The following is a 25,612-nucleotide window of genomic DNA, read 5'->3' on the forward strand; positions in this document are numbered from 1 at the left end:
GATTTTTTTTCCTTTGAGTTTGTTTATATAGTGGATTATGTGATGGATTTTCATATATTAAACCAACCTTGCACCCCAGGGATGAAGCCAACTTGATCCTGGTGAATGATGGTTTTGATGTGTTCTTGGATTCTGTTTACAAGAATTTTATTGAGTATTTTTGCACTGATATTCATAAGGAAGATTGGTCTGAAGTTCTCTTTGTTTTGGTTGGGTCCTTGTGTAGTTTAGGTATCAGAGTAATTGTGGCTTCATAGAATGAGTTAGGTAGTGTTCCTTCTGTTTATATTTTATGGAATAGTTTGAGGAAAAAGGTATTTCCTTTCTTTGAAGGTCTGGTAGAATTCTGCACTAAACCTATCTGGCCTTTTTTGGCTGGGAGGTTTTTAACAACTTCTTCTATTTCCTTGTCTTATCTGTGCCTGTTTAGATAGTTTAACCTGCTGTTGATCTAACTTTGGTATGTGGTATCTGTCTAGAAAACCATCTATTTCATCTAGATTTCCCAGTTTTGTTGAGTATAGGCTTTTATAGTAGGATCTGATGATTTTTTTGAATTTCCTCTGTTTCTGTTGTTATGTCTCCCTTTTCATTTATTATTTTATTATTTTGTTATTTTGAATACTGCCTCTCTGCCCTTTAGTTAGGTTGGCTAGGGGTTTATCTAACTTGTTGATTCTCTCAAAGAACCAGCTTTGGTTGTACTGATTCTTTGTATTGTTTTCTTTGTTTCTCTTCGATTGATTTCTGCCTTAAGTTTGACTATTTCCTGCCTTCTACTGCTCTTGAGTGAGTTTGCTTTTTTTTTGTTCTAGAGCTCTCAGGTGTACTGTTAAGTTGTTAGTGTAAGTTCTCTCCCATTTCTTTACCAGGGCACTTAGTATTATGAACTTTCCTCTTAGCACTTTCATTTGTCCCATACATTTGGGAATGATATGTCAGCATTTTCATTAAATTCCAGGAAGTCTTGAATTTCTTTCTTTATTTCTTCCCTGGCTAAGATATCATTGAGTAAAGAGTTGTTCAGTTTCCACATGTATGTGAGCTTTCTGTAGTTTTTGCTGTTATTGAAGACCAGCCTTAGGCCATGGTGATCTGATAGGATGCATGGTATTATTTCAGTCTTTTTTTTTTTTCACCCTCACTCTTTAAAACTTCTCTCTAAAACTGGCACAATTCTATTCCATCAAGAACAGAAAAAAATCAAAGCTTTAAGTATTTCCTAACAGTACACTTTCTAGAAGACAGTAGTATAAGGTTTGTTGTTGTTTGAATAGGAAAAAACCATGACCTGACCAGATGCTAGCATTTCTGTAGGCTGTGTTTTTCATGTTCATACAGCCTAAGCAAATGTCTAGAGTTTAAAGCTACAGACATCGTGTATCAAAGCATAAAATTTCCTTGTCTCCTCAGGAAAAGTATTGCTCTCTGGAAAAGTGCACTGAATATTTTATTTTAGTGAAGATAACTGAAATTTCAGTCTAGTTTTTTTTTTTTATTTTTAATATTTTTATTACATATTTTCCTCAATTACATTTCCAATGCTATCCCAAAAGTCCCCCATAGCGCCCCCCACTTCCCTACCCACCCATTCCCATTCTTTTGGCCCTGGCATTCCCCTATATTGGGGCATATAAAGTTTGCAAGTCCAATGGGCCTCTCTTTCCATTGATGGCCGACTAGGCCATCTTTCGATACATATGCAGCTAGAGACAATAGTCTTATACTTGTATCAATTGAGGGTTGTTTTGTGACCAATTATATGGTCAATTTTGGAGAGGTGTTGAGAAGACGGTGTGTTCTTTTGTTTTAGCGTGATATGTTGTGTAGATATCTGTTAAATTCATTTGGTTCATAACCTTTCTTAGTTTCACTGTGTCTCTGTTTAGTTTCTGTTTCAATGATCTGTCCATTAGTGAGAGTAGGGTATTGAAATCTCCCACTATTATTGTGTGGGGTTCAATATGTGTTTTGAGCTGTAGTAAAGTTTCTTTTATGTATTTTGGTGTTCTTGCATTTGGGTCACAGATGTTCAGAATTGACACTTTCTCTTGGTGCATTTTCCCCTTGATGAATATGAAGTTTCCTTCTTCATCACTCTTGATAACTTTTGGTTGAAAGTCTATTTTATTGGATATTAGAATGGCAACTCCTCTTGTTTCCCTGGGACCATTGGGTTGGAAGATATTTTTCCATCCTTTTATTCTGAGATAGATAGTGTCTATGTTTGTTATTGAGGTGTGTGTCTTGTATGCATCAAAATGCTGGATATCGTTTGTGCATGCAGTCTGTTAGCTTATGTCTTTTTATAGGTGAGTTGAGTCTGTTAATATTGAGAGATATTAAAGAGAGATGATTGTTGTCTCCTTATATGTTTGTTTTTGTAGGTGGCTTTGTGTGCTTGTGGTTCTCTCCTTTTGGCTTTATTGTGGGATGCTTAATATCTTGTCCTTTCTTTGGTAGAGGTACCTTCCTTGTTTTGGAGTTTTCCTTCCAGAATCATCCGTAGGGCTGGATTGGTAAAGAGATACTGTTTAAATTTGGTTTTGTCCTGGAACATTTTGGTTTCTCATCTATGTTGATTGAGAGTTTTGCTGGGTATAGTAGCCTGAGCTAGCATTTGTGTTCTCTCTGCATGACCTCTGACCGGGCTCTTCTGGCTTTCATTGTCTTGATAAGTCTGGTATAATTCTGATATGTCTACCTTTGTATGTTACTTGGCCCTTTCCCTTGCAGCTTTTAATATTCTTTCTTTGTTCTGTGCATTTAGTGTTTTGATAATTATGTGACAAGAGGCTTTTCTCTTCTGGTCCCATGTTGTTTGTTTGTTTGTTTGTTTTTTGGTGTTCTATAGGCTTCTTGTACCCTATGCCCATATGTCCATCTCTTTCTTTAGGTTGGGGAAGTTTTCTTCTATAATTTTGTTGAAGACATTTTCAGGTCTTTTGAGCTGGGAATCTTTGTTCTCCTCTACTCTGATTATTCTTATATTTGGTCTTTTCATTGTGTCCTGAATTTCCTGGGTGCTTTGGGTTAGAAGTTTTTTATGTTTTGAATTTTCTTTGACAGTTCTGTCAATCTCTTCTGTGGTATATTCTACACCTAAGATTCTCTCTTCTATCTCTTGTATTCTGTTGGTAATACATCTGTAATTCATGACCTCTTTCCTAGGTTTTCCATTCCCAGGTTTGCCTCCATTTGTGTTTTCTTTATTGTTTCTGCTTCCACTTTTAGGTCTGGGATCACTTTATTTAATTCCTTCACCTGTTTAACCTATGTTTTCCTGTATTTCTTTCAGTGAGTTATTGACAACCTTCTTAAAGGACTCTATTACCTTCATGAGATAGGATTTTAGGACAGATTCCTGATTCTCAGGTTTGATTGTGTATTCAAGGCTTGCTGCCATGGGAGAACTGGGTTCTGATGATGCCTATGTATTTTGGCTTCTGTTACTTATGGTGTTGTGCTTGTCTTTCACCATTTGGATATCCCTGGTGTTTGTCGGTCTGGATGACTGTCTGGAGTCTGCCTCCTTTGTCCCTGGGTTACTTCAGGTATGCCTGCAGCCCTGGCTGTATCAGATCACCTGTGGGGCCTTCCAACTGAGGGCTCTTCACAGGGGTAGAGAAGCTGGTGATCTGTTGCCCTGGCAGCAGTAAATCTACTGGGAGGCCTTCAGACTGTTGGGTCTTTAGTAGAGCTGTCAAGTTGTCGAACTGCTCTGAGTGCAGCTGATCCTCAACTTCTCTGAGTGCAGAGGTCCTCAACTGCTCAACTGCTCAGAGTTCAGAGGGTCCAACTGCTCCGAATGCAGCAGGTCCTCTTGAATGAATCTGGATATCATGTCTTCATGGGAGCAGACCAACTAGGAGTCTGCTCCAGCAGAAAGTACTGGGTGGAAGGGATGTAAGGGACAGAAGGGGAGTGGTGTTTGTTTTTGGTGAGTGATGGGTCCCGAGTTCACCAGGCTCCCAGTAGCCGCTCTGGGCCCGGGGGAGGGGGAGTTCTTACTGCTCTGAGTGCAGTGGGTCCTTTAGAGTGGATTGGGATATGGTGTATTCATGGGAACAGACCAACTAGGAGTATGCCCCAACAGAAAGGACTCCATGATTCTTATAGTGATGGCCCTTATAGTGATAACAGAATTTGGATAGTAGCCAAACCTAGGAAAAGTATACTTATTAGAGACTAGAGTGAGCACATGGGAAGGACTAATTGGTAGCAAAATCCTGTATTTGTGTAGCCATGCCTATGTGCTCACCCCTGGAGGGCCATGATTCTGGAGAGGAGAAAGCTGAACCTGTATTCTTGTTGCCATGGTGCCGTGTATCTGTGGCTAAGAAGGTCTATGAAGTCATGGTTATCTGCCTTGTTGTGGTGAATAGTTAAAAGCTGCTCTATGCTCCCAGCAGGCCAGCCCTCCATGAACTCAGTACAAGCCCAAGAGCTCTGGATTCACAAATGAAAGACATACACATCAGCTTAATTTTTACTATGCCTAACTAGCTTAATGCTTGGGCACTTCTAAATCTTCCCAAGGCTAGCACACACTCCCTTCCTATGTTCCTGAGTTAACATTCCTAAATCTAATTTTATCTTTGGTTCCCCAGATCCAAGCAGGCAATGGCCCCTGGGGACACTTCCCCAGATTCTTACATGTTGGTGGGGCCTTGAATTTTGATCTCTCTGCTTCCCTGTCATCGTGATTCTCTGTTCTTCTTCCCCCTCCGTCCCTTGCCTGCAAAATCTAAATGCCCTGCCTCCATCTCTCTGCCTAGCCATTGGCTGTATGGCAATTCTTTATTACCCAACAGAGCCAGCTGGGGGGAGAGACCCTCAGCATCTGAAAGCATGGCGTTTGGGAGCCAAATTGAGACACAGCATTGGAATTAATTCCAACAGCATGTTCCATTCAGGCCTGAACTGTGGTCATCTTGGCTGCAATCTTTAGAGTCTAAGCTACTTAATCTGTATACTTTGTAAATCTCCTGGAATTATTCTACAGCTCTTGATAGAAAAGCCTCCCAATCAAGGCTTGAGACTGAAATTATTACAAGTAAGAATTCAGGAAGACATAACCATACTTAAGGAAGAAAAGCAACACGTAATTGCTTTTACCCTTCTTTCCCTTTCCTGCCAGGATTTGGGGGAAATTCCAGTCTTTTACCGAAGTAACAAAGCATTATGCTTAACAAAATTGAGTAGTCATATCTTTTATGCTTTTAGTTTTATTGGATTTTTATTAGATTTGGATTTGGCCAAGAGTTCTAAGGACTTTTATAGTAGAAAAGGAATATTTTGTAAGTCTGCTCTTGTAGCAGGACTGTGGTCAGCAGTGGAATTGTGAATGTTGGAAAAAATGAAATTTTCATGGCATTAAAATTTGAGTTTTCATTTGACCAGGGTTTATAAAGTTGGCTTGTTTGTATGTCATTTAAGAAAGCAAAACTATGCCCACTCAACGCTTTTGAGTGCAGCACTGTTCCAACCCTACTTCCCAGTAATGAAAGAAATTAAAAAAATTATCACTAAGTTGTGAAAAGTATCAATTATACAAGAACTTGAAACATACTCTTGAAGAATCAACCTTGGTATGGTGCTAGATACTTGGATTTTTCCAGTCACGAAGAACTGAATTTAAATAGCCATTTAGTAGCTTTGAAACATTTTTTTCTTTTATTCTTTGAGTCAAACTGTGCACAGCATGTCTTAGGCAATCAATGGATACTCAATAAAAATAATGAAGGAATAAAAGCAATAAATATCCATCCAGATCTAGGCAGTCACTTAACATACCAAGCTCAGGTCCAAGTGCCCTTCTCTATAGGATAGGCATCAGGGTTACTACTTTGAAGGGAACTTTTCAGAACCTGAAAATGATGCTTGTAAGAGGCTCATTGAGTTTCTTGCTGGTCCTTTTCTTCTGTACAGACTTTTTTCTCACTGGTTTGTGATACTTGACATATCTGAATGTGACTGGAAAAATTAGATAATTTTTAAAGATACTTGTCCTGGACAGGATAATTTATAGGACTTGATATATCATTAAATAATGAAAACAAGTCTTTTGCTTGCCAGAAACCTATCTTCAAAGTTTTACCCATCTGAATGTCAGCCTATAAATTTCATTATAATCTTCTAACTTCATCAAGTATCCATTTTGAAAAATCCAGTGTTCCATTACTCTTAATTTTGTATAGAAACAGAGGCTTTGTTCCTGCTTTCAGATTTTACATCAGGGAATAGACTAGTGATATTATAAATATTATGTACACAGTATGTATAGTGTCCCACACATTGGAGATTTTAGTTTTATTGACCTCTTTCTTTCAAACAATAACAGAAAAGCATCAGCAAGTACTCTGAAGCACCATAAACAGAAAAATCCCAGAAACTGTATTATTTCCCAGAAGTAAAACAGGATACACAACAGCCCATTCCCAATACATAGCATAAGCACTGTCAGAAGATTTCATAGAAAGTGGGTGGGTAGTATGAAAAAGCCAGTATGCCCAAGAAAGACGCTGTGCTTCAAATGAGGAGCCAGTGATGACAGTAAAGGAAACCAATGAAATAAATAGCTCTAATAGCACACAAAAGCATGTGTCCTTACACAACTTATCAGTGTCCCTGACTAGTGACAAAGTATAGTCAGAATTAGATGCTTTCCTTCCTGCAAAGTCACAGTGCTTACCAAGAACCAAAGTAGAGACACACACTTATGGTGTGAACCTATAAAGTTAAAGTGCCCTAGTCATACCTTTTTAAAGAATTACATTCAGGAAATGTTAGATCCAGGGGCTTTGTGTGCATGTGTGTGTGCCATGGCTGTATGCCATTGGCCTTTGCTACCTCTGAGGTTGCACAGTCTATGTTGTGACTTGCTGTGGAATTCTAGATATTTTTCTACTTATTTTTTTCTCTGGAGACTATGTGTGAAGCAGAAAGAAGCCAAAGTAGTATGCTCAGGCAAAAAGTGTAGTTATTAATCTTGTGTGTTCTGACTGAATGGTAAAGAACTATTCTGATTTTCAATGTTGACCTCCTGATAAACTGTGCGACTAAAAGAAACCTCCATGTGGCCTGCTTAAGGAAGAGAAGAGTCAGAATAAGAACAAGTAGGTAAAGAGAACTCATCAAGCTAGATAAGAAAATGCTCTTGAGGCCTCAAACTTTCACAAAGAACTACAAATAACTGAGTAAAGCTGGCAGCAGGAAGGGTGGTCCTCCTCAAGGCAGGAGGGGTGGTTCTCCTCAAGGCAAAGTGCACAAATTACTTATTCAGTGCCAAACACTTATCCCTGAAAACATACATAATAAGTGACATTAAATGGACTCAACACATGGTAATATTACCAAGGAGGAGACTTCATAGAAAGCTAAGCACTCTGAGGAAGAGGTTTTGAAACACTGCTCTCGCATTAGAGAAGAGAATATTGAAAAGCTTGCCAGAGGGACTAGAAAGAGCAGCCAATGGATGGATGGAAGGAAGAAAGGGTATTGCCTAAGCCATATAAGCAAACTATTAAAGAGAGAAACTGTATCATTTGTTTCTGTTGTCTTCTGAAATTTTCATCTTTATTGTAGGTTGCAATGGTCCAGGAATAGTAAGGAACCAGAGATTGGTTGTCATCCCCAACTTTGGACAGATACTAAAACATTAAAGCAATTCCAAAGGGGCACTAAAACCCAAGCCAAAACAGACAGAGCAACAACAAAACTTTCCAAATGCTGCCACTGAGAGTATTGTAAATGCTGTCTCTTAGCCTTGGAGAACAAGACACTAAACTGATTCCCCCGCCCCTCAAATCTTCAACATTTGGGTCTTAACTTGTACAGAGGGCTTGAGAATAACTGAATGTCTCATGGCTGTACTGTGGGAGTGGGCAGTATCTTAAATGTTTAAAGAGAGATTTTTATTAAGCACATTTATGCATAAACATTTTTTGTTAACATGGCCAGTTGTCCCAACATTCCCAACATACATAATTCTGTCACTGGTTTCAAAGTGTTTGTACTTTTCTATGTAATTCCAGGTACCAAGGTAGGCACTACAAGTCCCCTGCTACCTGAGTCATTCTTTGCCAAATACATCAAATGAGACGAATAGTCACAGCGGCTATCAGAAGAACAGAAAAACCTTTCCATTAGTCCTTGTAGGGCAACCTGTGAATGGTCTAATTCTAAAAATTCCATTTAGTTTTCATTTAAGAGACAATGTTGGTAAAGCCTGAGGATGAATTCACACATTTCTATGCAATGAAGTTAACTAGTAACATTAACATCATCAGTTCTGTACAACAAAACCTGATGTTTGAGAAAACTGGGTAGGACCCTTCTTCCCTTTAAAGGCAATCAATGCCATGGATTTTCCTCTGCAGTGTTAGCTGCCCTTAAATGTGAATCACAAATCTGCTGACCCTGCTCTGTCTCACATGCTTACTGCTCACAAGCCTCACAGTACTGGTGATGCACAGGTCTAACTATAGGGCTGCCATCAACCATCGTATTATCTATCTGAAATAGGGTTGCCAGTCATTTTGTTTTGTCCCAGAACATTCTTTCACAGTAACCCAGAGACAAAAAGAGCCAAAGTGCCTGTCATCAGCTCCAATTTGGCAAACGTGGCACCCATCTCAACTCTTGACCTTCAAGCAAGGAGGTAACAGAGAAACAGTAGAGACAGGAGAGCCAAGCTCCATCATTTTCAAGTTCAAAGTCTTTTGGGTCGATGATCACATGGCTTTGTCAGAGAAGGCCCAGTAATGCTGTGAACCCTAAGCTTACATTGTCCTTGTTCAGGGACAATCACTCATCACTACCACCAGCTGAATGTGACAGGAATAGCTGGTGCATGTGAACCTCATAGCTTGAAAGGATGCCGACATGAGACACCCTAGATGCTCCTCAGTTTTTACCTTTAATGCAGATTTGAGGCTGGTAGTCCCTGTTTCCAGAGTTGTAGTCACTGGACATAGAGACTTTTTTACTGGCTTTGAGCTCTCTAGCACATGTAATCTGTCAGTTTTTAGTTGTTTGACTGCATTAAAGGGCTAAAATATTTCTATTTTTATCAATTCCATCACTATGATAGTTTGAGACAGCCACCATGAACTCAGATGTATTACTAATGTCAGTGTCTTGGTGGCCAAGATCCAGGTTGGCATCACGTCAGGACTGCGTTAATCGGTGGGGAGAGAGAGATACATGCAGATGGTGGTTTGATGCTATGTCCACTTAGCAGAATAATTGTAATGGGTTCTCCCCTACGGCCTATGGACTCTCCACCTATGGGTTCCTGGGCAGATTTACAATATTCAGGAATGTATTTTACATGTGAAGCAGGCCTTAAACCCAAGAAGAAAGCAATTGATTATTCCCATGGGATCCAGAGTGCTGTAGTATCCACAGGCATATCTGCTATGGTGGTCATTATTGTATCTCACAGTTGGGTAAAAGTGCTTAACAATGCCTTACACTCCCTCTGCAGTCTACATATACCTTCTAGCACTATGAAAGCTAGCCAAGAGAGAGGAGACTAACTGGTCAGTAACAAGTTAATTTCTCTATGATCTATGACCAATGTGTATGGTATCTTCACAAACAGGACCTTACCTAGAGGATAACCAAGAGCAATGGCTTGCTAGTGTTTTGAGGGTCTCTAGGACACCTCTGACCAACAACGTGATCCTATGCCTGTGAAATAAACATTTCATTTTAAGAGGCTTGTCACTAAGCTGTGTCCTTAGACTCACCAACTAGCCTAGATTAGGCTTTGAGATCAAGGTTCTCCTGACTCAGCCTCCCACAGTTTCCTCACCTTTAGACAAATTGTGTTGTAATGAAATTTAAATAACTGAGAATGAAAGAGCAGCATCCTAACTGGTGTAGGAGAGGGCAATCAATACTTTTTCAATAATAGAAGGTAATCGCTTTTGAAATAGACCACAAAACTCCATTACCATTTTATTATGTCAACTTCTATTTGCCTTTCATTTCATTATTATGATTCACCAATGAATCAGAGCCCTCTTCTACAGTGATTTTTGTTATTTAGAGGAGAATAGGAAAAAACATATTTTAAATCTCAGTTGATCATCATGTTGGTTTATTTTTTGTTTTGTGTTTACAAACAAACAAACATGTCATTTTCCAAGAATATATAATCAGAAATAAGATTTTTACTCTAATATAGTTTATAATTAATGAGATTATAGGTAAAATTATTACCATTTAATAAATTATAATTGTGTATATAACATGCAACAGTTAGCATGCGAGTGTGTATCAAGACAGTGATACATATCCTTCAAGGATACAAAATCACTCAGAAGTCACAGAAGAGACAGCATGAACTGGATGTTAGGCTGTCCGTCTTGTCATTGTGATACCTTAGGGAACTGATTTAGAATCTTCTTGTTTATAAAACAAAAGCAATAATGTGTACCTCTATCACAGAGTTTTGTGAAGCCTATATGGTTTACTGAGCAAAAATCATAGTGCCTGTTAAACAGAGATCAGAATATTAGCATTTTCAGCATAGCTGGAAATAGATAGCTACATGGATAGCCATCATACATATGTCAGTCAACACTGCTGTGGAAACCGGCAAAGAGAGGGTTTGTAGGCCTCAAAAAAATCAGGTGTTTGGGACCTATATATTATACATATATAATGTACAAAAAAGAACAAATCAAGGCAAATTTAGTGTTAGAAATAGAAGAAGGGCAAGGAGAAAAAGCCAATGGGGTACTACACAAAAGATGTTGGGGGAACTCAGAAGCCTCAATTGCTAGTCCAATAATACTATATTTGTTTTGTTGTCATTGTAGAGAAAACTACTAAGAATTTTCAGAAGCAAAGTAATAATGCCTAAAGAATAGGGACCTGGCATAATGGTAGAATACTTTCATAGCATTCCTAAAGCCTTTTGTTTGATACCAAAAACAGTAAGATATTTTTAATATCATTCATATATATATATATATATATATATATATATATATATATATGACAGGATATCATAGGAGACAGGAGAATCAAGGCTTTGAAGCCATTATAGACTACATTCCAAAACCCCCACCTTTCTTGAAAAGAGTAATAAAACCACTGGGAATGATCAGACCAGACAGAGGATGTTAGAATAGTCTCTTCTTAGCTATGAACCTACAATTGCTAGTCTTTGTTATCCATTGCTATGGGACAAGAGAGAGGAAGGCCTCTGAGATATAGGATAGTGACATCCAGATTTGGGTTCTAAAGAAGTCAGAAATGCCAATAACACACATGGAGAGCATAAGACAGACATAGAAAACCTTTTAGAGCATTGGAACATATTGGGCAGTGTCTTAGTCACGGTTTCTATTCCTGCACAAACATCATGACCAATAAGCAAGTTGGGAAGGAAAGGGTTTATTCGGCTTGCACTTCCATACTGCTGTTCATCACCAAAGGAAGTCAGGACTGGAACTCAAGCAGGTCAGAAAGCAGGAGCTGATGCAGAAGTCATGGAGGGATGTTCTTTACTGGCTTGCCTCCCCTAGCTTGCTCAGCCTGCTCTCTTATAGAACCCAAGACTACCAGCCCAGAGATGGTCCCACCCACAAGGGGCCTTTCCCCCTTGATCACTAATTGAGAAAATGCCTTACAGTTGGATCTCATGGAGGCATCTCCTCAACTGAAGTTCCTTTCTCTGTGATAACTCCAGCTGTGTCAAGTTGACACAAAACTAGCCAGTATAGGCAGTTAGCAAATCTAGGGATAAATTTAGGAATTGGTAGATGTTAGGAAAATTGAGGACCACAAGGGTGAAGATAAAAGATACCTAGCACATTCTGAGGAGTAAAAGTGAAAACAATAGCACACTATGACAGGCTCCACTCTGAGGACAGTCCTTGTCCTTAGGGCAAGCAGGATAGCTAGACTAGGGGGTATTGTGAGAAAGGAGGGATTTGGATAATAACATTTTTGAGAGCCTGGGCTTGATTTGTCTGGAAGATAAGGCAGTTGGAATGAGGGAGAGATGAAGCTAGAGCTCAAATGTAAGGCTTCTGAGAGAGTTTGACTCATTTGAAAGAAGGCAGGAACATTTGCACGGTCTCAGAGACTCTGTTTCCTGGGGACATGAGAGTCGTAGCTCTCTCTCTCTCTCTCTCTCTCTCTCTCTCTCTCTCTCTCTCTCTCTCTCTCTCTCTCTTTTAGTTAGATATTTTCTTCATTTACATTTCCAATGCTACCCCAAAAGTCCCCCATACCCTCCCCCCACCACTACCCTACCCCCCACTCCCACTTCTTGGCCCTGGCGTTCCCCTGTACTGAGGCATATAAAGTTTGCAAGACCAATGGGCCTCTCTTTCCAGTGACGGCCGACTAGGCCATCTTCTGATACATATGCAGCTAGAGACACGAGCTCTGGGGGGTACTGGTTAGTTCATATTGTTGTTCCACCTATAGGGTTGCAGACCCCTTTAGCTCCTTGGGTATTTTCCCTAGCTCCTCCATTGGGGGCCCTGTGATCCATCCAATAGCTGACTGTGAGCATCCACTTCTGTGTTTGCTAGGCCCTGGCATAGCCTCACAAAAGACAGCTATATCAGGGTCCTTTCAGCAAAATCTTGCTAGTGTGTGTAATGGTGTCAGCGTTTGAAGGCTGATTATGGGATGGATCCCTGGGGATGGCAGTCTCTAGATGGTCCATCCTTTCGTCTCAGCTCCAAACTTTGTCTCTGTAACTCCTTCCATGGGTATTTTGCTCCAAATTCTAAGAAGGGGCAAAGTGTCCCCACTTTTGACCTCTCCTGGGCATATATCCAGAAGACGTTCCAACCAGTAAGAAGGACACATGCTCAACTATGTTTATAGCAGCCTTATTTGTAATAGCCAGAAGCTGGAAAGAACCCAGATGCCCCTCAACAGAGGAATGGCTACAGAAAATGTGGTACATTTACACAATGGAGTACTACTCAGCCATTAAAAAATGAATTTATGAAATTCCTAGGCAAATGGATGGACCTGGAGAGTGTCATCCTGAGTGAGGTAACCCAATCACAAAAGAACTCAAATGATATATACTCACTGATAAGTGGATATTAGCCCAGAAACTTAGACTACCCAAGATATAAGATACAATTTGCAAAACACGTGAAACTCAAGTAGTTCTCCCTCTTAAAGACACAGTTTGCATTGTAAAGATCTTATTGTCTGACCCCAAAGCATTTGCTTCTCTGTCCTTTTTCTTTCTTGGAAATAAGTGGTGTGGTGTTCTGGTACTGTTTGAGTGATAACTGTTTTGATTCCTCCCCCTCATCTAAAGAGGAAAAATTTATCGTTTTGTTCCAGTGAAATCGAAGTTGAAAATATGTCACTAGGAAATTATATAAATTAATACTGATACATAATCTGAGGTGGGTTTTTTTTTTTCTATAAAAACCTTCTCTTTTCTGAGACAGAGAAAGGACAAGGGTGTTTTCTACAGACTGACAATCCTGATAAGGTTGAGCAAGACTTGAAAGGAAAAGAATAGAAATGCAAAAAGAGGGCTCAAGAGATGGTTCAGTGGTTCAGAGCACCAACTGCTCTTCTGAAAGTCCTAAGTTCAAATCCCAGCAACCACATGGAAAAAAAAATTCAAAAAGAAACAAATGAGCTAAAGGAGAGAGGATTGTATTCTCAGAGTGAGAAAATCTATCCTTGGATTTTTAGAAATGGATCATTCTCAGTTGTGGCCAGAAGAAGTTCATGATAGTTTCTCATTAAGGCAGAGTAGAAATAATTAGGTCCCTGTGTCACTTCAGACTCATTATGCACATAAACTTTAAAGTTACTTGGGATGACAGCTAAAGTGAAGTAGAAAAATCCCACTTGCTGGCCTTTCACCCTCAATTCCATTATTGTAGCAGTAATGGACCCTGCCTCATAAAACTTTGTAAATTCAGAGGAGCCTAGCAGAATGTGTTGTCATTGGAGGTAGCCAATAGCTATATGTAGAATTCATGCAAATAACTTTATTGAGTTTTCTGATTATCTTTAAAAACCAGATAAGTGACAGGAGAAGTAACTAGGATGCTGCCACGTTGCTAAAGAAGGTTTAGACTGTGGCAGCCATGTTCTCCCAAGTGGAAGGGATTTTGCACATGAATTAGGAAAGTAATGGTCTGGATTTGGCATTGGGGTGGTGTGTGTGTGTGTGTGTGTGTGTGTGTGTGTGTGTGTGTGTGTTCGTGGTGTGTGTGTGTGAAGAAGGCAAGCTTCTGGAGTGCTGGAAGCAAGAAGCAAAATGTGGAAAAAATGTGGAAGCTCTGAACAAGGGGACTTCTTTATAAATTATATCCTTGGACAGCACCCGAACAGGAGATAGAGCATTGCGAGAAAGAAGAGACAAATTAAGGCTGGAGAGATGGCTCAGCAGTTAAAGGCTAGGCTCACAACCAAAAATATAGGAAGAGACAAATCACAGGGAGAAGAGGACAGATTACTACAAGGATCGGATAAACCAGAAAGGCTGACGACTGGAGAGACTCATGGTTTCTACTATAGTAGCTAAACAGTGACTCATACCATTGCCCAAAATGGAATTCAGTGTAAATTTGAGTGTCAAGCACACTTGATAGTCCCAGATGTCTGTCTGTGCAAAGTCTGTGGAGATAATAGCTGCTGCATAGAGCAAACGCAGGTGCCGTGCCAGCTGGTGTCTACAGCCGGGTCAGCACTGAGCATATGGTTCTGGGCAGAATGGGAAAGAGTGAAGCATGACTGGCTGAGGGTCCCCTACTCATCTGCATGTCACCCACACTGCCCACCAGGTGTGCGCATGCAAAGAGCTGCTAGAGACTGACCACCTAGGCATGCTCTTGGGTAGGGCTGCCTTTCAGCAAATGGTGATTTATTTAGTCAAATGGTTATTTGGGGTGGCTTTATTGAATCCATTCTTTTCTTGGCAGCCCATGTTGTAAGAATATGTGAACATGTGTGTAGGACAGAAATGTTTCAGAAGAATAATAAGCTTTAAAGCAGCTAGAGCAAGGTCAAACTACAGTAGCTTATATACACTGGGATAGAAAGGAATGGGAAATGGGATCTTGGAAAGAGTCCTTTCCAACCCAGATTGAAAGAGTAGATTTGTCTAGATTTATTGGTTTATGGAATATTTGATCGGTAGCCAGATTTCCTATTTTTTTTCAAGTGCTTATTTGGGCATTGTTTGTTTGATACCAGTAAAATGTATGTAGATAGGAAACAGTTAACTACCAGGTTAGTGGAGGCCACAATTAGCATTTTTCATGAGAGCATTCAGCACTTGGATGACCATCTCCTACATTACAGACCGTTTAACTTCTATGACCCCTGCTTCCCAATGCAAGTAACCTCTTCATCATCTTGACAACTAAGTCCGTTCTCAGGTGGCCAGTGTCCTTCAGAAGGATCACATCACTCCTGGCTTATTCACAGTCTAGAGGGAAAAGCCACCTGGGGGATTTTTTTTTTCTCTCTCTAGAGATTTCACTGAACCCATATTTAAATAGCAGTGATATTCTGGAATTTTTTTTCTTTCCACTCAGTTAAAAAGAAGACCAGGAAGCCTGACTTCACTGTGCAGTGTCCTGAATTGATGACACACTCAATTTGATAATCGACAGTAATATTTCAGTGATACAGTATAAATGTGACACTCATTCCTTGCCTCAAGTCTTCTCTGTATGCACTGGCAGCTTAGGACTGCAGCCTGTCCCCTATCTCAGGTAACAGTCACATCTCTGTAGACATCTGCTACTAGTGAGCATGTTCACATTCCTGGGGGAAGAGGTTGTTTTATTTTGTTTTGTTTTTAATTAACTTGCACATTATGGACACAGGGCAAGAAAGTTCTCTTCCATACAATGTGTCTTTCCAGCACCTGGTTGACATGAAGGCAGGATCAAAAGGTAAAGGGACCATTGGCAAGGTGGTGGCTCTGCTGTATACTGGCTTCTAACTTTAGATCTTTCTGATATTGGAAATCCAAAGTCAAGAAAAATGGATATGAGAAAGGCCATGATTGCCAGATGGAAGAACAGGAATGGAAGATGAGGGAGGAAAATGTTCCATCCTGAGGGAGGGTTATGCATGATGTGTATATATTATTGTCAGGGGAAGTATGCCTCCCTCCCAGGACTGTTGGCAAGAAGAGTGCCATTAATTCAAGATCTTTCGAATTTTCGCAGGGATGCTTTACAGAATTCTATGTAGGAGGAAGTCCTCCTTAAGAATTCAGACATGTGCTTCTGCTGGTATTTCAACTCCTCTTTTCCACTTGGACCTCCAGACTTCTTTCAATCTTCATTTCCTATGGATGTAAAATTCACTTTCTGCAGGTTTCAACATCCTTAATTTGTCATCTTTGGCATGTGTGCTTTGTTTATGCCCCTCCTCCCCTCCCCTGACTAACCATACTTGCTACCTCTTCCACAACCTGACATGAACTTTCTCTCCACTCACCTTGCCTTATGCTGAGGGCTTCTGTATTTTCTGTTCCCTTCAATCACATCCTACTGCGCCCTTCATTTTTGGAAGATTGCTTTGACTTATCTTTATATTCACTCAGATCTTGAAGTTATGTCTTCACATAGATTATACATGTCAGAAGTGAAGCACATGGTGTAATGTATAGAAAACATGGCCATTTCACCATCAGGTTAAGTATCTTTAATCCAACCAACATGCTTAGTACCAGAAGTGTTTTGAGTTTCAATTGCTTTTTTTAAAAACATAGTATCATATCTTGGGGAAATATATCCAAACTTAAACATGCACTTTGCCTAATTACATGTAAACGTTACACAGAAGTGGAATGGCGTGTCCTAGTGAGTAGGAGGCTGCCCCCACGCCTCACACTCTTATGTCTCTTTCCTGGCAGGAGGATGAAGTTGTACTCCAGTGCATTGCAAACATTCACAAGGAGCAGCGGAAGTTCTGCCTGGCAGCCGAGGGACTTGGGAATCGCCTGTGCTTCTTGGAACCCACCTCAGAAGCCAAGGTGAGATAAAAAGCCTGTCCCATACCTTCTCTTGCTGGCTTCCCATGTGATCATTTAGGGCAAGCATTTCTTGGAGATGGTGACAAAAGAGAAATCTGAGATGATGTATTCATTTTTCCCACAGGGAAGATCAGATTTAGAATATGCCTCTCATCCCAGAAAGCACTGGCATCAGACCCCAGAGCTGAGAAAAAAGAAAGGGAGGGAAGGTTCTTTTGTCTGTCAGAATTCCCTAGTATACCAGAGATTCCTGGAGCTGCCAGCACTGGTTGGATGGGGAGATCTCTTGATACTCCCGGGATGCTGTCTTTGACATTGTTAATTCTTAGAAATCCAGGTCCCTGTTCTATACTCTCAGCTGTCATTTTATTGCTACAGAGACTCTTGGCTGTTTGAGCCTGTGTTTTACAGTAAGCACAGCATAGTTCTGATTGGACGGAAGTTAGTTATAGCTGCCTGCTGGGATTCAAGGACACTGAGGGCCATTTACTCTGTCTGGCCCTTGCCTGCATGGAGATATGTCATGTCATGTCTATTCAGCTAAGCTTTTCTCCCAGCATATCCTGGCTATGTCTGTATGTTCAGAAATCTTAAAGCACCTTGCAGTCTTGACAAGACTTTTACTAGTCAGAGTTCTCCAGAGATACAGAACAAGAACCTCAGTAGATGGGTGAGGGGTTAAAGAAATTAGCATAAACAAATCCTTCATAATCCATGGAATTCTGAGGTCTAGTGAGCCTGGAATCCACAGGTCATGGGTTCATCTGCACTCTAGCATCAGAGGCTGTCCTCTGGGAAGCCCAGGGGCAGTGAGTGAGGCATAGAAAATTCATGACTGAAGGTCAACTGATTGCAGATGTTTGTTCCAGCTATAAAATAACCACATCAAAATTTTGGTTAGACTGCTCAGGAAGTAAAGGTTCCTACCATTATGTCAGATGACCCAAGTTCAATCCCAAGGCTGCCTAGGATGGAAAGGACAGAGCAAATTGTCCTCTGATGATATCCTTAAGCCCCTTGCCTCAACACAGGGAAAGAAAATTATCAAATGACTGTACTTTGAGTGAAAAAAGTTAACATACAGCTTGGCTATTATATCTACTAAGGCAAGTTTTTCTTACATAGCCATTTTTAATCAAAAAAGGTTTTCCCAGGAATATATGCCATAGGAACACTTGAGATTTGACCAAATTCTGAAACACCAGAGGCATATGATTAATAGGTAGGTCTCCCAGAGTTACCTCTTTCATTTCAGTGCTTTGCCCCTCCACATGTAAGTTACTGATTCAAGGGACAGAGTACTGCTAAAATAAAGGAGGTAAGGGCAAATTTTGTCTTTTCCAAGTTCTTCAATTTGACTTTCCTGAGTCTTTTTTACATCTGCTCTTGTTGTTAGCAGGAGAATATTTTCTCTATTCCCTTTAGTTATAAATAATAGGAATATCACCAGTATAGAAGTCAAGTTGTTAATCATGGATTGTCATCCCAGACAAGTCAACTTTGTTCTCAGTTTTGTTCTTCTGCCAAGTCAGATGAAGTATGGTGTGTTACCAAGAGTGCTGAGGAGTGGTGGAACAATGAGATGGTACCAGACCCATGCACTCTTTCCTCAGTGGAGCTTCTGACAGTGATTCTGCAAATAGGACGTCATTGTCAAAAGTGTCTACCACTTACTAGTCAATCCAAGACCTTGGGCCATTATCTGATCTTGCTGAGTTTAGTTTTCTTACCAGCTCAGTGGGAATTCCACCTTAATTTAACTTATAAGATGGTCTCAGGATGGAATGGTTTAGGACTCATGTAGTACCTCATATGTTACATTGTATTAACTCATTGGACAATAGCTGGAACTGACAATGATACCAGGAACAGCATTTATATTAGTTTCATTTCTTTTGCCATAGAGAAATAACATGACTGAAAGGTGCTTATGGAAGAAAGAATTTGTTTCAGTGAATGGCTTAAAGCGGGTAGGAGTCAGTCACCGTGGGGATGCATGGCAGCAGGAGTGGGAAGCTGAGATGTAGCATCTTTAACCATAGACACAGAGCAGACAGAGAGTGAACTAGAGCTGAGACAAGGCCATAGACTCTCCAAAGCTCCTAGTCATGGACTTCCCCTGGCAAAGCTCTGCCTCCTTAAGGTTCCTCCACTTCCTCAAGCAGCATTATTAGATCAGCTCTGGGCCAAGGCTTCAATGTGAGCCTGTAGGGTACATTTTACCTCTCCTTGAGTGGTAAAATTCCATCCCTTTAGACACAAAGCCTGATTTTGTATGACAAGAAAAATGATCTCAGATCAGCCCCTGAACTTACAAAATCATGAATGTTAAAATTAAACCCTTAAATTAAAATGTATTTAATTATAAAAATTCATAATTTTTTAGTTCTGTAATGTGATGGTGTTTATAATAGTCAAAACTCAAGTCAAGTAAGAGGGAAGATCGTATACTATGATCTAAGAAGGCTTGTATCCTCTATAAAACTGAACCACATCACTCATAAGTGTATTTGTAGTTAAGAAAATATCCTTTCTAACTCCCACTGAAGAGTCATTGGGACACAGCATATTGTGCACACCTCTCTTGGTCACAGTTCTTCTCACCTGGTCCCTGTCTATATGCTCCTGTATTCAAAGTTGTACTTGCAACACATATGCAGACTTTATTGTGCTTGTACTTAATAGTTTCAACCACTTATCAAGTGCCAAATAATCTTCATAGGTGTTTTTCAAATCATATAGGTGGTTTTGTTGGTTTATGTTTCAAGAATAAATATTCAGAATCAGAACTCACAGTATCTGGGGCATGAACAATGACTGGAATTACTTTTCTGTGAGGATACCTTACATGTTTTTTTTTAATTTTTAATATTTTTATTACATATTTTCCTCAGTTACATTTCCAATGCTATCCCAAAAGTCCCCCATAGCGCCCCCCACACCCTACCCACCCATTCCCATTCTTTTGGCCCTGGCATTCCCCTATATTGGGGCATATAAAGTTTGCAAGTCCAATGGGCCTCTCTTTCCAATGATGGCCGACTAGGCCATCTTTCGATACATATGCAGCTAGAGACAAGAGCTCCGGGGTTCTGGTTAGTACATCATGTTGTTCCAACAATAGGGTTGCAGATCCCTTTAGCTCCTTGGGTACTTTCTCTAGCTTCTCCATTGGGAGCTCTGTGATACATCCAATAGCTGACTGTGAACATCCACTCCTGTGTTTGCTAGGCCCCGGCATCGTCTCACAAGAGACAGCTATATTTGGGTCCTTTCAGCAAAATCTTGCTAGTGTATGCAATGGTGTCAGGGTTTAGAAGCTGCTTATGGGAAGGATCCCTGGATACGGCAGTCTCTAAATGGTCCATCCTTTCATCACAGCTACGAACTTTGTCTCTGTAACTCCTTCCCTGGGTGTTTTGTTCCCAATTCTAAGAAGGTGCACAGTGTCCACACTTTGGTCTTCATTCTTGTTGAGTTTCATGCGTTTAGCAAATTGTATCTTATATCTTGGGTATCCTAAGTTTTGGGCTAATATCCACTTATCAGTGAATACATATTGTGTGAGTTCTTTTGTGATTGTGTTACTTCACTCAAGATGATGCCCTCCAGGTCCATCCATTTGGCTAGGAATTTCATAAATTCATTCTTTTTAATAGCTGAGTAGTACTCCATTGTGTAAATGTACCATAATTTCTGTATCCATTCCTCTGTTGAGGGACATCTGGGTTCTTTCCAGCTTCTGGCTATTATAAATAGGGCTGCTATGAACATAGTGGAGCATGTGTCCTTTTTACCGGTTGGGACATCTTCTGGATATATGCCCAGGAGAGGTATTGCTGGATCCTCCGGTAGTACTATGTCCAATTTTCTGAGGAACCGCCAGACTGATTTCCAGAGTGGTTGTACAAGCTTGCAATCCCACCAACAATGGAGGAGTGTTCCTCTTTCTCCACATCCTCGCCAGCATCTGCTGTCACCTGAATTTTTGATCTTAGCCATTCTGACTGGTGTGAGGTGGAATCTCAGGGTTGTTTTGATTTGCATTTCCCTGATGATTAAGGATGTTGAACATTTTTTTCAGGTGCTTCTCTGCCATTCGGTATTCCTAAGGTGAGAATTCTTTGTTCAGTTCTGAGCCCCATTTTTTAATGGGGTTATTTGACTTTCTGGAGTCCACCTTCTTGAGTTCTTTATATATATTGGATATTAGTCCCTTATCTGATTTAGGATAGGTGAAGATCCTTTCCCAATCTGTTGGTGGTTTTTTTTGTCTTATTGATGGTGTCTTTAGCCTTGCAGAAGCTTTGCAGTTTCATGAGGTCCCACTTGTCAATTCTCGATCTTACAGCACAAGCCATTACTGTTCTATTCAAGAATTTTTCCCCTGTGCCCATATCTTCAAGGCTTTTCCCCACTTTCTCCTCTATAAGTTTCAGTGTCTCTGGTTTTATGTGAAGTTCCTTGATCCACTTAGACTTGAACTTAGTACAAGCATATAGGAATGGATCGATTCGCATTCTTCTACATGTTAACAACCAGTTGTGCCAGCACCATTTGTTGAAAATGCTGTCTTTCTTCCACTGGATGTTTTTAGCTCCCTTGTCAAAGATCAAGTGACCATAGGTGTGTGGGTTCATTTCTGGGTCTTCAATTCTATTCCATTGGTCTATCTGTCTGTCACTATACCAGTACCATGCAGTTTTTATCACAATTGCTCTGTAGTAGAGCTTTAGGTCTGGCATGGTGATTCCACCAGAGGTTCTTTTATCCTTGAGAAGAGTTTTTACTATCCTAGGTTTTTTGTTGTTCCAGATGAATTTGCAGATTGCACTTTCTAATTCGTTGAAGAATTGAGTTGGAATTTTGATGGGGATTGCATTGAATCTGTAGATTGCTTTTGGCAAGATAGCCATTTTTACAATGTTGATCCTGCCAATCCATGAGCATGGGAGATCTTTCCATCTTCTGAGATCTTCTATAATTTCTTTCTTCAAGGACTTGAAGTTTTTATTATACAGATCTTTCACTTCCTTAGTTAGAGTCACGCCAAGATATTTTATATTATTTGTGACTATTGAGAAGGGTGTTGTTTCCCTAATTTCTTTCTCAGCCTGTTTATTCTTTGTGTAGAGAAAGGCCATTGATTTGTTTGAGTTAATTTTATATCCAGCTACTTCACCGAAGCTGTTTATCAGGCTTAGGAGTTCTCTGGTGGAATTTTTAGGGTCACTTATATATACTATCATATCATCTGCAAAAAGTGATATTTTGACTTCATCTTTTCCAATTTGTATCCCTTTGATCTCCTTTTGTTGTCGAATTGCTCTGGCTAGGACTTCAAGTACAATGTTGAATAGGTATGGAGAAAGTGGACAGCCTTGTCTAGTCCCTGATTTTAGAGGGATTGCTTCAAGCTTCTCACCGTTTACTTTGATGTTGGCTACTGGTTTGCTGTAGATTGCTTTTATCATGTTTAGGTATGGGCCTTGAATTCCTGATCTTTCCAAGACTTTTATCATGAATGGGTGTTGGATCTTGTCAAATGCTTTTTCCTCATCTAACGAGATGACCATGTGGTTTTTGTCTTTGAGTTTGTTTATATACTGGATTACGTTGATGGATTTCCGTATATTGAACCATCCCTGCATCCCTGGGATGAAACCTACTTGGTCAGGATGGATGATTGTTTTGATGTGTTCTTGGATTCGGTTAGCAAGAACTTTATTGAGGATTTTTGCATCAATATTCATAAGGGATATTGGTCTGAAGTTTTCTATCTTTGTTGGGTCTTTTTGTGGTTTAGGTATCAGAGTAATTGTGGCTTCATAGAATGAGTTGGGTAGAGTACCTTCTGTTTCTATTTTGTGGAATAGTTTGTGAAGAACTGGGATTAGATCTTCTTTGAAGGTCTGATAGAACTCTGCACTAAACCCATCTGGTCCTGGGCTTTTTTTAGTTGGGAGACTATTAATGACTGCTTCTATTTCTTTGGGGGATATAGGGCTGTTTAGATCATTAACCTGATCTTGATTCAACTTTGGTACCTGGTATCTGTCTAGGAACTTCTCCATTTCATCCAGGTTCTCCAGTTTTGTTGAGTATAGCCTTTGGTAGAAGGATCTGATGGTGTTTTGGATGTCTTCAGGATCTGTTGTTATGTCTCCTTTTTCATTTCTGATTTTGTTAATTAGGATGCTTTCCCTGTGCCCTCTAGTGAGTCTGGCTAAGTGTTTATCTATCTTGTTGATTTTCTCAAAGAACCAGCTCCTTGATTGGTTGATTCTTTGAATAGTTCTTCTTGTTTCCACTTGGTTGATTTTGCCCCTGAGTTTGATTATTTCCTGCCGTCTACTCCTCTTGGGTGAATTTGCTTCCTTTTGTTCTAGTGCTTTTAGGTGTGTTGTCAAGCTGCTAATGTGTGCTCTCTCTAGTTTCCTTTTGGAGGCACTCAGAGCTATGAGTTTTCCTCTTAGAAATGCTTTCATTGCGTCCCATAAGTTTGGGTATGTTGTGGCTTCATTTTCATTGAACTCTAAAAAGTCCTTAATTTCTTTCTTTATTCCTTCCTTGACCAAGGTATCATTGAGAAGAGTGTTGTTCAGTTTCTACGTGAAGGTTGGCTTTCTATTATTTATTTTGTTATTGAAGATCAGCCTTAGTCCATGGTGATCTGATAGGATGCATGGGACAATTTCAATATTTTTGTATCTGTTGAGGCCTGTTTTGTGGCCAATTATGTGGTCAATTTTGGAGAAGGTACCATGAGGTGCTGAAAAGAAGGTATATCCTTTTGTTTTAGGATAGAATGTTCTGTAGATATCTGCCAGATCCATTTGATTCATAATTTCTCTTAGTTTCTCTGTGTCCCTGTTTAGTTTCTGTTTCCATGATCTGTCCATTGGTGAAAGTGGTGTGTTGAAGTCTCCCACTATTATTGTATGAGGTGCAATGTGTGCTTTGAGATTTACTAAAGTTTCTTTAATGAATGTGGCTGCCTTTGTATTTGGAGCATAGATATTCAGGAATGATAGTTCCTCTTGGAGGATTTTACCTTTGATCAGTATGAAGTGTCCCTCCCTGTCTTTTTTAATGACTTTGGGTTGGAAGTCAATCTTATCAGATATTAGAATGGCTACTTCAGCTTGTTTCTTCATACCATTTGCTTGGAAAATTGTTTTCCAGCCTTTCATTCTGAGGTAGTGTCTATCTTTTTCTCTGAGATGAGTTTCCTGTAAGCAGCAAAATGTTGGGTCTTGTTTGTGTAGCCAGTTTGTTAGTCTATGTCTTTTTATCAGGGAGTTGAGTCCATTGATATTAAGAGATATTAAGGAAAAGTAATTGTTGTTTCCTGTTATTTTTGTTGTTAAAGTTGGCATTCTGTTCTTGTGGCTGTCTTCTTTTAGGTTTGTTGAGGGATTACCTTCTTGTTGTTTCTAGGGCGTGGTTCCTGTCCTTGTATTGGTTTTTTTTTTTTCTGTTATTATCCTTTGAAGTGCTGGATTCGTGGAGAGATAATGTGTGAATTTGGTTTTGTCGTGGAATACTTTGGTTTCTCCATCTATGTTAATTGAGAGTTTGGCTGGGTATAGTAGCCTGGGCTGGAGTTTGTGTTCTTTTAGTGTCTGTATAACATCCGTCCAGGATCTTCTGTCTTTCATAGTCTCTGGTGAGAAATCTGGTGTAATTCTGATAGGCTTGCCTTTATATGTTACTTGGCCTTTTTCTCTTACTGCTTTTAGTATTCTATCTTTATTTAGAGCATTTGTTGTTCTGATTATAATGTGTCGGGAGGTATTTCTTTTCTGGTCCAGTCTATTTGGAGTTCTGTAGGCTTCTTGTATGTTCATGGGCATCTCTTTCTTTAGATTTGGGAAGTTTTCTTCTATAATTTTGTTGAAGATGTTTGCTGGTCCTTTGAGTTGAAAATCTTCATTCTCATCCACTCCTATTATCCGTAGGTTTGGTCTTCTCATTGTGTCCTGTATTTCTTGGATGTTTTGAGTTAGGATCTTTTTGCATTTTACATTTTCCTTGATTGTTGTGCCGATGTTCTCTATGGAATCTTCTGCACCTGAGATTCTCTCTTCCATCTCTTGTATTCTCTTGCTGATGCTCGTATCTATGGTTCCAGATTTCTTTCCTAGGGTTTCTATCTCCAGTGTTGCCTCATTTTGGGTTTTCTTTATTGTGTCTACTTCCCTTTTTAGGTCTAGTATGGTTTTGTTCATTTCCATCATCTGTTTGGATGTGTTTTCCTGTTTTTCTGTAAGGACTTCCACCTGTTTGATTATGTTATCCTGTTTTTCTTTAAGGATTTGTAACTCTTTAGCAGTGTTCTCCTGCAATTCTTTAAGGCATTTTTGTGCTTCCTCTTTACTGTCTTCTACCTGTTTACCAGTGTTCCTTTGTATTTCTTTAAGTGTGTTATTAAAGTCCTTCTTGAAGTCCTCTACCATCATCATGAGATATGCTTTTAGATCCGTGTCTAGCTTTTCTGGTGTGTTGGGGTGCCCTGGACTGGGCGAAGTGGGAGTGCTGGGTTCTGATGATGGTGAGTGGTCTTGGTTTCTGTTAGTAAGATTATTACGTTTACCTTTC

At 39.9% G+C, this 25,612-nt stretch overlaps 1 protein-coding gene across 2 annotated transcripts in view; it reads left to right on the forward strand.

The window, feature by feature from the left end:
- Ryr3 (ryanodine receptor 3) overlaps window positions 1-25,612 on the forward strand; it is a 569,960-nt gene that overhangs the window by 162,182 nt on the left and 382,166 nt on the right. For both annotated transcript variants that reach the window (XM_029469442.1, XM_085834580.1), the window contains exon 2: window positions 16,892-17,011. In XM_029469442.1, coding sequence (XP_029325302.1) covers window positions 16,892-17,011 — 120 coding nt within the window. The remainder of the gene's footprint in view (window positions 1-16,891; window positions 17,012-25,612) is intronic.

The sequence above is a fragment of the Mus caroli genome, unplaced genomic scaffold (genome assembly GCF_978045245.1).
Source record: "Mus caroli unplaced genomic scaffold, Mus_caroli_1 scaffold_2, whole genome shotgun sequence".
NCBI classification, from domain to species: domain Eukaryota; kingdom Metazoa; phylum Chordata; class Mammalia; order Rodentia; family Muridae; genus Mus; species Mus caroli.